Below are 11,432 nucleotides of genomic sequence, written 5' to 3' on the forward strand. Positions count from 1 at the left end.
TGTATTTAGTTTATGTTGTTATAGATCCAAAGATTTTTGTGCTTTGAGAGTGGTACTATATAATAAATAATGCATGTACGATCACGTATTGGTGGGGGCTGGACTATTTCCATAAGGCGAAATCGTTTTAGCAGTTATTTAATTAAATATCCAGAATAACAAACCACTCTGGACTTGCGAAAGCACGGGGGGTTCAGAGATGGGGGTGCGCAGTTCTTCGACGGCGCCATCACTCCGTCCGGGTTTTCTTTGCCGTTGCACACAAAGTTTGTTTCAGGAACTGTCATGGCGGCGCCCGTGGCTGAGGGCTGGAGCTGGTTTCTGACTTTAGCAGCGGGGATTTCTCTTTTGAAGGGTCTGCTTATTAATACTTAGTAAGTTCCACCGGTTTACGCGAGCTGCGTTTTCCATCTTACCCGGGAATGTCGAGTTTTCGAAACGACAATTACTGGTCATGCCGTTTCGATAGATTATGTTTTTGATAGCTCAAGACGCAGCTCATTCGTGGTCTTCATTCATTCTTGACCATGTCAAAATCCAGCACACGATGCAAGCAGACATAAGCGCTCGTGTATTTGGGATATTTATAACCTTCTGTACAAATAACGTGTAGATTCGGTTCGAAAGTTGTATTTAGATTTTGATGATGAAGGTTTTGGTTGAAAGCGAAATCAACGAGAACTGACACCAGAAGATTTATATGTAAAACTTAATAAATTGCTTTTAAAAACCTTATCGCATTCATTTTCGTTTCCAGTGTGTTGTAGGAGCATTTACCGATTTGTTTATTTTTACAGCCATTCTACAGATTTTGAAGTTCACAGAAACTGGCTTGCTATTACACACAGTTTACCTCTGTCCTTATGGTACTATGAAGTAAGTATTTTTCCTGAACTGATCTGGTTGTTATTGTTCAGAAATGTATCACCCATAGTCCGTGCGCAGGTTCAGAAGGGATTAACGCCTTTAACAGCTTTAATCAGTGGACAATAAGGAAAACAGAATCGCCCGCCTTTATATAATTCTGCCTTTGAATTCCAAACCATCCCCAAAATACTTTGCACGATTTCATCCGCTGATGTGTAGCTCAGTCTTAAATATAGACGGCATTTTTAACTTTATGTGGAAACATCTGTGAATTCATTTATGACAATGCATTACAATTATAAAAATACACATTTACTTTTACATACAAAACATGGAATTAAAAGACAGTAAAAAAAGTTGACCAGATAACCCTTTGCTCCTGTTTTATTTTTCTTCTTCAAGGACACTTCAGAATGGACTTTAGATTATCCTCCTTTGTTTGCTTGGTTTGAATTTGGCCTTTCCCACATTGCAAAGTTTTTCGATAAAGAAATGCTGGTTGTCCAGAATTTGAATTATGCCAGTTCTGCCACCATTATTTTTCAACGCCTGTCTGTCATCTTTACTGACATTGTCTTCATTTATGCAGTGAAGGAGTAAGTATATTTACTTTTTCACTTTTAAAATATGTTTTGAATATATTTTCTTGGTGTAGAGCGTAGATCAGAGTGTTCGTTGGCCTACAGAATATAATAAACGTGAATAGGCCTGGGTGACTGTGTTTTACCATAGTTGTTATGAGTACAAGATAACCATCACATGCTGTAACTCGTCCATGGAGCTGTAGAGTAGCTGTTTAATCAAATTGCTAGGAGAATAACCGTTAGAGGTCAGTGGAAAATTAAATTGAGTTGATCGTATGGTTTGAAACAGAAGAATTGTGCCTTTTTGGCAGTTTACTGGAGCTGCTTTCTTTCCTTCCACAGGTGGTGCCAGTGTGTGAGAGGGATCAAAGGGCCCAGAGATCTGTGGTTGAAACCAGGATTTGTCCTGGCAGTGCTACTGCTGTGGAATTTCGGCCTCATTGTTGTTGATCGTATCCTTCAGTTCTAGAACAGCCTGCTGCAAGGAAAGTTCATCATCAGTACTGCAGATGGGTTTGGGTTCTAGTAGCTCATGTGTCCAAGGATTTCTTGAAATAAGCCAGGGTAACAGCTTCAGCATGTGTGTATTTGTGCAAAACGTTGTCTCTCAGTTTTTAATGTAATTTCCTGTAAATTCCACCTCTGGTGTCCTCTGGTTTTGTGTTTGGATTGCTTTTGTCAGTGACTTGGAGAATTTTCAATACGTGAATCAGGTCCCCTCATAGCCTTCTCTGTTCAAGACTAAAAAAGTTCAGTTCTTTTAGCCTGTCAATATAGAATTTTAAGCATGGGAATGTATTTGGTCAGTCTACTCTAAAGGTAACCGAGAGCTGCAAAATCTTTTTTTGTAACTTGGAGACCAAATAGTACAATTTGTTCTAAATGAGCTTGCACAATTAACCATGACCAATTAACCACGATTCATTTATTAACATACCTCCAAAAATGTTCAGAACACACAGTGATACAATTTTTCTGTGTGCAAATTTATTACAAGTTTCCATTGATAAGATAATTTAGGTGTCAATCATTTGAACTTTGGATGTGACCTAAAGGAGTATCATTTACGTAAGAATTACATCAGGGTAAATTATAACTTATCTACTAGTTTAGTATTTTGAAAGCAAATTTGTTTTCAAATAAGTGCTTATTGTTAAATCTCTAACTTACTGCCAGATATTCATTTCCAGTATAATGGGTTCTTGTTCGGTTTGCTGCTTCTTTCAGTTGCCAGACACTTTCAGGTATGTGAAAAAAAACCCATTGTATGGTTCTCTTCCAAGATGCCTTTTTTGTTAATACAACTAGAAATATTGTTAATGAATTAAGCCCTGCTTTTTGTGACAGTGCTCACAGTCTTTGGATGTGTGCTGGCAGCATCAGGCCCAAACTTCAGATTAATCTAAATGTATGTTAAATCGTTTAGTGTCTGTGACAGTGAAATACCTTCCCAAGTGAAATGCAATAAAAGAAGGGCAGACCTTTTTGTTTTCATTGTTGTGTTTCTAACAGAATAGACACCTGGAGGGAGCTCTGCTTTTTGCTTTGCTTTTGAACTTCAAGCACATTTACCTGTACATTGCGCCTGCATATGGAATCTACTTATTGCGTTCGTTCTGCTTCACACAAAACAATCCAGGTAAGTCCTTTGTATGAATCTTTAAAAATAAGCTCATTAGCATCATTTCAGAATCATTGGGAACATAACATATGTTATGTTAACATATGGCCAGCAGCCATATCACTTTGCAACTCACAACTGGCAGCCCCACTGAAGCTCATCAGGTGTGAGTTTGGTCAGTACCTGGATGAGAGACCTCCTGGGAAAAACTAAGGTTGCTGCTGGGAGAGGTGTTAGTGGGGCCAGCAGGGGGCGCTCACCCTGCGGTCTATGTGGGTCCTAATGCCCCAGTATAGTGATGGGGACACTATACTGTAAACAGACACTGTCCTTCGGATGAGATGTAAAACCGAGGTCCGGACTCTCTGTGGTCATTAAAAATCCTAGGGCGTTTCTCGAAAAGAGTAAGGGTGTAACCCCGGCACCCTGTTAAAATTTCCCATTCGCCCTTATCAATCATGGCCTCCTAATAATCCCCATCTATACATTGGCTTTGTTACTCTGCTCTCCTCCCCACTAATGGCTGATGTGTGGTGAGCGTTCTGGAACACTATGGCTGCCGTCACATCATCCAGGTGGGGTTGCCCATTGGTGGTGGAGGAGAGGAGTCCCCTTTACCTGTAAAGCGCTTTGAGTGGAGTGAAGTGCTATATAAGTGTAAGCAATTATTATTATTATAACAGTGATTACTTGAAGGAAGATGCTAAAATAATTGGCAGGTCAACACCATCTTGTCTAAAGTCATCAAGTGTCCAGGCTTTCAGAAGCAGTTATAAAATTGTGCAGTAAGAATGAAGAGAATTTTTAACAGAAAATACATTTTCTTGTATATTGCATATTTATTTTGTTCTTAATTTCTCTTTATAGATGGATCAGTGAAATGGAGAAGCCTAAGTTTTGCCCGATTAGCTGTTTTGGGAACAATTGTGTGCTCAGTGTTCGCTCTATCATTCGGCCCATTCATTGCTATGGTATTATTATTATTATTATTAGTAGTAGTAGTAGTAGTAGTAGTAGTAGTAGCTTTGAATCTAAGTGTATGTGTGTAATACTTGTAGAAAATCACATTTAATTTATCAGTGTCAATGTTTGAAATATCATGTCTAAAACGGAGATATATAGCATTAATTTGGATTTCTTTTGATTACTGATTATTTTCCATATTTTCTTAAGAAGTATTACTTGAACACTGAATGGTTTAGCTCTCAAAAGATTTCTCATAAATTACCCCAAAAATAAGTTCACTGCCTATAAAAATTAATGTAGTGATTTCTCCAATTTTTTAGACTCATTACTGTAGTGCTTTTGTTGTTGTTAAACACTAGGTGGAGACATTTGTGCAAAAAAATGTACAGACTTCTTTGGGTCTAAGAGTGCTTTATATATTGTTGTTGTTTTTTGGTTTAGCTTGTTATTAATAACAGGCTAGTTGATTCCAGTTGTCTTTTCCAGGCACATTTTAAAAATTTCTTTCCACTCTTAAAGTTAAGTTGGACATATAATCCCCCTTTCATTTTCGGAGGTTCAAAACTCTCCTTGATCAGGTTCTTTTTAGAGCAGATGTGTAGCTGCTAGTTAAATTAGTCATTGCTTGTTAAATTGGTTTCCTTAGTGTATATTTTGTTTAAGAAATACGTTTGCTATGTTACTGTGACCCTGTATTATTGAGAGCTTATTTTAAAATTTTCTTTTATCATCCAAGAAAGAAAGTCAAAATTTTGATTTATGTGTTTCATCAATCTCTTACCATATTTCTTTAGGTTTTTTCATTTCCTTTCCGTGGATACTGATGTGTAACACATTTGCTAAATGCATCTTCCAGTAGTATCTGGTGTTCACACTGTTTTACATCCAAACTATACTGATGGGGTACAGATCCTTTAACCTTAGGAAGAATGGAGAGTAACTCTCTACTGCGTACAGAGTATACTATAGCTGCAGATACAGCTTTGAAAGTCCTGTAATTGGTTACTTATACCATTGGTGGTAGACATATATTAGTGGTACAACCCTTTTTTATAGCTGCATTATTTCACTTATGTTGCTAGATTATAGATCATGTCATTTCTAACTCTGCTAAATATGTTGACATGATATAATTTGACACGTTGAAGATAGTGGAATTTTATTTTTTGTTGTCAGGTTTGATAACAGCAGGTTGTCTTTTCTTTTAAGGGTCAGCTGCCTCAAGTGCTTTCTCGGCTCTTTCCCTTCAAGAGAGGACTGTGCCATGCCTACTGGGCACCCAACTTCTGGGCATTGTACAATGTGCTGGACAAAACTCTCTCAGTCCTCGGTACGGCTTTATTTCACTTAACTGCATTGTTACAGAAAGATACTGTATGCATTGGAGAGTTCTAAGCAGATGGATTCATTTAAATGTGTACTGTAAAAGGATGGTTTAATGTTTTGTTTTGTTTTTTCAGAAATGTCTTTGAGAGAGAATTATTATTTGGGTGATTCTTTTGCCTGTGGCCATGGAATACAATTTAAATAAAATAAATGAATATTACAATAAGACATGGTTGTGTGGCCAGGAAAGGAAGAAACTGTAATGGTGTCTAAGAAAAAAGAAGTGGGAAATGGTCGCTCGCTATCTAACAAGGTTTTTTGCTTTCAGGTGTGAGATTGAAACTGCTAGACGTAGACAGACTTCCTAAGGCTTCAATGACAGGGGGGCTGGTCCAGGAATTCCAGCACACTGTCCTTCCAGCTGTGACCCCTTTAGTGACCTTGGTGTGCACTCTGTCGTCCATCCTTGTGAGTTACCCCTCTTCTCTCAGGGCTTTTTTTTCCCCCTTTCTGAAACAACACAAAGCAGGTAGCTCGCACATTCGTGTGTGGATAGAGTGTCAACAATGAGAGCAGAAGACCTGGAATGCAAAACGGAGATATTTGAAACCGGTCCAGGGCTGAGTTGTCGTACCTGGATTGCTCACATCAGCAGGAATTTGTCAAACGTTGCCCTTTACTCTTCTCTCCTTCAAGCCTGCGGTCTTCTGTATTTGGCGTAACCCTCAAGGACCCAGAGGCTTCCTGCGATGCCTGATCATTTCTGCATTGGGATCTTTCATGTTTGGGTGGCATGTTCATGAAAAGGCTATTCTCATGGCCATTCTTCCATTAAGGTAATCTGGCGAATAATTATGGAAGCTGTGTGCCCTCCTGTTTGCGTATTTAGATACGCCAACATTTATCTGCTTATTTCATTGCAGTTTCTTAGCTGTGGAAAGCAGAAGAGATGCTGGAATATTTGTGATCCTATCAACCACAGGCCATTTCTCTCTTTTTCCACTTCTGTTCACTGCGCCAGGTATAACTCACGCTCTGTGTCATATTCTTATTCCTGCCAATGCATTCATAAAAATACCACTGAATTTGACTTTTTTATTTTGGATTGAACTTGGTTTATTATTACAATCCCCAATAATGTACATTGAAATCTCATTTTCGGCATTCCAGTAGTGATGACTGTTGCGTTCCTGTTTTGCAGAATTACCCATCAAAATCCTTCTCATGTTGATGTTCACACTTTACAGTTTGACATCTCTGAAGGTGCTTTTCAGGTAAGAGACTGCTGGTCTTCTACTGCCTCCATTAGGATGTGTGTCTTCCCTAGAGACCTGGACAAATAGCTAGAGAATGTGGAACATTTTCAATGATTTAGGCCAGTTATGCTCCATGGGTATTGAGACATACATTACAGACAACAGAAACCAAAATTCAGAAACAGTCCTGGGTTTTCTGATTAACTGTCACACTTTATGGAAAATATGTTTTTTTCCTTATGTCTCCCCAGAAGAGAAGGTTGCTTGCTCAACTCTATTGAAGCCGCCTACCTCGCTGGCCTGGTGCCCCTGGAGATATTCTGTGAGCTTGTCTACCCCATGACTGTGTGGAAGCAGAGCCTCCCCTTCATTCCTTTGCTGTTGACTTCTGTGTACTGTGCACTGGGAGTTACTTACTCCTTCATTAGGCTCTACATCTCACTGCTCACCAGGCCAGAGATGGACAAGAGTAAACATCAGTGAAGGATGGAGATGTTGCTTAGGGATCTAATCAAGACTGTCAGGTCACATCTGAACTTCGTTTACCAAATGAAGTCAAGTCAGCGTAATGCCAATTTTAAGAGCAGAGACAGTTATGGGTGTCTTGTACAACTGGGGACCAAAAAGATCATTTGTTTCAAAATTCAAAGAATGACAGTTCACAAAGCTGGTAAAAATGAGGAGTATGTTCAGGGATGGTGTGTTTTGTCTGTATACATGCTCTGTAATGCCAAAATAAAATGTTTGGTTTTCTATGTTGATTTTGTTTTATTTACATCAGGTCTCACCTCATAATCAAAGGTTACTGAGTGGAAATTAAAGATCATCTCTGAAATGGTCACCAAATTAATAACAAATACAGAACTGGATCTTGTTGGGTATAGTGTGATAGATACAGTGACAGGCATAAAGAAAACAGGTTCGGGTTGATCAATATTCTTTTTACTTCCAATGTGAAATTCATGTACCTTGTAACAGTATATCCTTCTTAAATGAAACATTTAAAAGCAGTACTTTATTTCTTCTTTATGAAGTTCCAACTCCAGCTAAATTAGATACTTGTACTCAGATCATATATGCTGCCTTTCCTGAACAAACTTACTGTCCATCTAGAGTGTCCATTGCCAGACAGAAAGTGACGCAAAGTAATGTTTTTAAAAAACTGCAACTGTTATTAAAGAAAACATTAAATGGATTGGATTAAAAACTAATATCTAAAATAATACGCGGAACATAAGTTGAACAGGAAATGTTTCCGAGGGGAAATAGTATTTCCGTTCCGTGTGTTGCCCTTGGTTTTATGTTCTCGGAGGTGATTTGAAAGGAATTGTGTAGCGGCTGTGTAGAGAAAATATATATATATACTTTTCTCTCCGTGAGAATTAGACGGAGAATATTTTTTTGTTCTCCGTTTTGACGGTGAACATGGGGCTAACACTGCCGGACGAAGCGAAATGTCTGCCTCCGCCGGGTATCGTGAACAGAAACTCGGTCTGGTTCGGATTTATTGGCTGGTGCACAGCGTTACTTCATAATGCTTTGAACCGCAGGCCACCCATCAAAGCTGGTGAGTTGTATTTCTTAAAACCTACTGTATAAATGAGAGCTTTGTAAACGTTATTCCTTCTCTACAGAAGGATAAGAACGAGCAGAGGGTCGTTCCTATTAAATTACTGATGTTAACTTTACGTTACGTTAATACCTTGATGTTTTGTTTTCTAACGCTGAAATGTATGTGTAATAAAATATGAAGCTTAAGTTTTAAGAATTGCATGATTTGGAAAGTCACCCTGTTTAGTTTAGGAGTGTGCATGAATGTTTTCTGTTTGTATGTGAATATATTCAATTATAAGGTCTGTGTGAAATCACACCTTTTTATTCTGCAGGTGTTCACCGACAGATTCTTTTAACAAGCATTGGGTGGGTTGTCGGGTATCATCTAACCAAATTGGACAATTATACAAACGCTAAACTGGACAGGGACATGGCAGAATACATCAGACTACACCCTGAAGAATTTCAGCCAAAAGGTATTTGAATCATTTGCTACATGAGTTGAGAATATATTTCCCTGTAGTAACCTTTACTTTACAAATGTTTATAAATTATTTTCTCTTTATTTCTATAATATTTTTAGTCATTAAGATATAATTCAATTTTCTATTCACAGTCAGCTTCGATATTCAGTTCTTAATGTATAAGATAAGATCACTTTGTTGTATTAGGAATTTGTCTTTTCGCATACCCCAGCTTGCTCTCCATGAGACAGACAGGGAGAGAAGCTGGGGGTCAGAGCGCAGAGTCACCCATTTATATGGCGCCCCTGGAGCAGCTGGAGTTAAGGGCCTTGCTCAGGGGTCAGATGGAGTAGGATTCCTCTGCCGGCCGAGGGATACAAACCAGCAACCTTTCAGCCACAGTCACCTCTCCTTATAGATTTATAGTTAATTTAAGGATATAATGCCCAGGTTATGTCAGTACATAAACAAGTTCCTCTTAGCTATTTAAATGAAAAGATCAAGTGAAAGCAGCTTCCTGGAATAAAAATCAAACTAATGATTTAGTTAGTTAACATTAGGTAGCTAATGTTAAGCATGAAAAGGCCACAACGTAATTGAAAGGGAGAGTACAGATTTACGGGCCAGTAGCTGTAAACATAATTTAAAATGTATTGACGGGCTCTTTAATGTGCTTTTTCTTTTCAGAGAAAAAGACTTTTGCTGAAATTCTGGAGGACTTCCACCCTATCCGCTAGATCCCTGCTGATAACTTCCTGTCAGGAGTAAACCGTGAACGTGATGTATTTGAAAGATGGGTTGAAGCACACGTGCTGGGATCGCAGATGTTAAATGGCTGGCCTTATCTGTATAAATCCTTTGAAGAAGTGATAAATTAAACATTTATTTGTCAATTGCGTGTTCGTTTTTTTTTTAGTATGCAAACAGTTTTATGGGTAAAAGCTTCAGAGATTATTCGTTTTTAATATCTACGTTCGCAGAGAATTATATATTTTTTGCTGTCAGTATAGGTTATTCGTTTGGAATTCAAAGAGCTACAGAGTGGATTTCCAAATCATTGTAACAGCTGGTGCTACAAATAATACAAATAATAATTGACATGTGGTATAGTATTGGAGTTGTTTAGTTATCTGATGCATGCAAATGGAATTGAATGCAATAATAAAAATACTTCTTAAATACTGAAGTTTTTATCATATAAAATACATTTCATCTGGTGAAAGTTGCACTTAGTCATTTTGCAAGTTTTTTTTGTCTATATACAGGAGTTATGTGAAGTGGTGCCCATAATATTTATTAGGATCTGATACCACATATGCTACTTTAATGACATAAGCAATCTCACCTTTTTCCAATGTGAATATACATAGCATCCGTATTTGCAGAACGAGCCAACTACACTTTTCAAACTCTTATATTTGCTTTTAGAAAAAATAATGGAATCTGAACGGTATATGAGATTATGCAATCTGCTATACAAACATCACAAAATGAGTTTTAAAAACACACCAGCACATGAAAAAGATCTTTTAAAAACACCTTTATTCTGCTTAACAAAATCTGGTGCTTTACAAAGGCTCAGGTTGGTAAACAATTGCCTACTACGTGATCGAGGCACGAAAAGCCTGCTAGTGCGTAGTAACCGTGGAGGTTTTCGGTTCTTCCTTTGAATTGACTTTAGTATTTTAGGCAGTTTCAGTTGGAAAGGCCGATGATTTCCTTGTACCGGCTGGTGAGGGTCTGAGACTTCTGGCTGAGGGTGCTGAGGACAGAGAACAGGCCCGTGAGGTGGTAGTGGAACAGAGTCTCGGGGTCCGTGTCTGGGAGGTGCTCCGGGGGACTGCCCAGGCTGGGCCGGCTCTTCCCCGCGTGCTCGTCGAGAGGCATCAAGCCACTCTCTACCGTGTTCTTGACGGACTTCAGCATGAGGTAATGCTCGTACAGGTCTTTGCAGGCTGCATCAGCAGGCTGGTTGCTGTCGGGCTCCTCGGCTGGGACGTCCCGCAGGAGGCTGGGCAGCATGACGGTGTGCTCCATGTTACGAACGGCAGAGCTGTAGCGATTAAGTGCGACGAGCAGGCAGCTTTTGGTGAGCTTGGAGTCGGCAGACTGCATGGTTTCCCCAGTTATTCTGGTGGCTCTCGAGGAAAGCTCACAGCAGTGCGAGATGGAAGGGGAGAAATTCTGGGCTTTATAGGACTCACTGACCTGGGTCAGCCTCAGGTTGTGCAATGAGTATCCTGGCTTAAGAAAAGCAAACGCCATGATGATGCAAGATTTCATCTGTTTGATTTTCCCAATCCTTGATTATGGTGGTACTGTCTGCTGTCTTGGAAACAAGACATGCGACTGTCATCCGGCAAATCAGAAATGATTGACATCACATGTAGACAGTGATCAGCTGATGGATTCTTGCAACATAACCACATTTCTGCATTGGCACGGTTCAGGAATCGCAGGTTGAAAGCACACATCGGGGCAATTCCCTAGATACTGGTTTTTCGGTTTTTCACAGTGTAACTTTGTTACGTATCGCAAAGCTGAATTTCAAATCTCTTTCCTTTGTATTAATGATCTGTTCATTTCTGGTCATCATTTTGACTGTTTTCTGTTCATGCCACAGTTCAGTGTTTTGTCTTATTTTAAATCTAGCAGAAAAGCGTGATCTTAAGCTTGTATTACGTTTCTAAGATCTAGTAAATTATACTGTTTGTGATAACATAATCAGGGATTTGGTTTTTTGTACTACATTTTAAAAGTGTATTCTAATTATTTATTTTCATGCATTTTTTTT

At 38.9% G+C, this 11,432-nt stretch overlaps 3 protein-coding genes across 3 annotated transcripts; 2 read left to right on the forward strand and 1 right to left on the reverse strand.

The window, feature by feature from the left end:
* The first annotated feature begins 23 nt into the window (after window positions 1-23).
* On the forward strand, window positions 24-7,375 carry alg8 (ALG8 alpha-1,3-glucosyltransferase). Its single transcript, XM_069190070.1, has 13 exons — window positions 24-374; window positions 798-876; window positions 1,270-1,463; window positions 1,794-1,903; window positions 2,628-2,695; window positions 2,964-3,090; window positions 3,940-4,043; window positions 5,248-5,368; window positions 5,693-5,832; window positions 6,061-6,200; window positions 6,288-6,385; window positions 6,566-6,638; window positions 6,872-7,375. The coding sequence occupies exons 1-13, from the start codon at window positions 286-288 to the stop codon at window positions 7,101-7,103; spliced, it is 1,575 nt and encodes a 524-aa protein (XP_069046171.1). The 5' UTR covers window positions 24-285; the 3' UTR covers window positions 7,104-7,375.
* Window positions 7,376-7,887: 512 nt separating this feature from the next.
* On the forward strand, window positions 7,888-9,531 carry ndufc2 (NADH:ubiquinone oxidoreductase subunit C2). The gene is made up of 3 exons (XM_069189745.1): window positions 7,888-8,187; window positions 8,507-8,650; window positions 9,326-9,531. Exons 1-3 carry the CDS (start codon window positions 8,046-8,048, stop codon window positions 9,373-9,375), a joined length of 336 nt encoding a protein of 111 aa, XP_069045846.1. The 5' UTR covers window positions 7,888-8,045; the 3' UTR covers window positions 9,376-9,531.
* A 632-nt stretch (window positions 9,532-10,163) lies between these two features.
* thrsp (thyroid hormone responsive) lies at window positions 10,164-10,790 on the reverse strand. The gene has a single exon (XM_006627792.3). The coding sequence runs from the start codon at window positions 10,751-10,753 to the stop codon at window positions 10,334-10,336; it is 420 nt and encodes a 139-aa protein (XP_006627855.2). The 5' UTR covers window positions 10,754-10,790; the 3' UTR covers window positions 10,164-10,333.
* Between the last annotated feature and the right edge of the window lie 642 nt (window positions 10,791-11,432).

Source organism: Lepisosteus oculatus, chromosome 5, assembly GCF_040954835.1.
Source record: "Lepisosteus oculatus isolate fLepOcu1 chromosome 5, fLepOcu1.hap2, whole genome shotgun sequence".
NCBI lineage: Eukaryota > Metazoa > Chordata > Actinopteri > Semionotiformes > Lepisosteidae > Lepisosteus > Lepisosteus oculatus.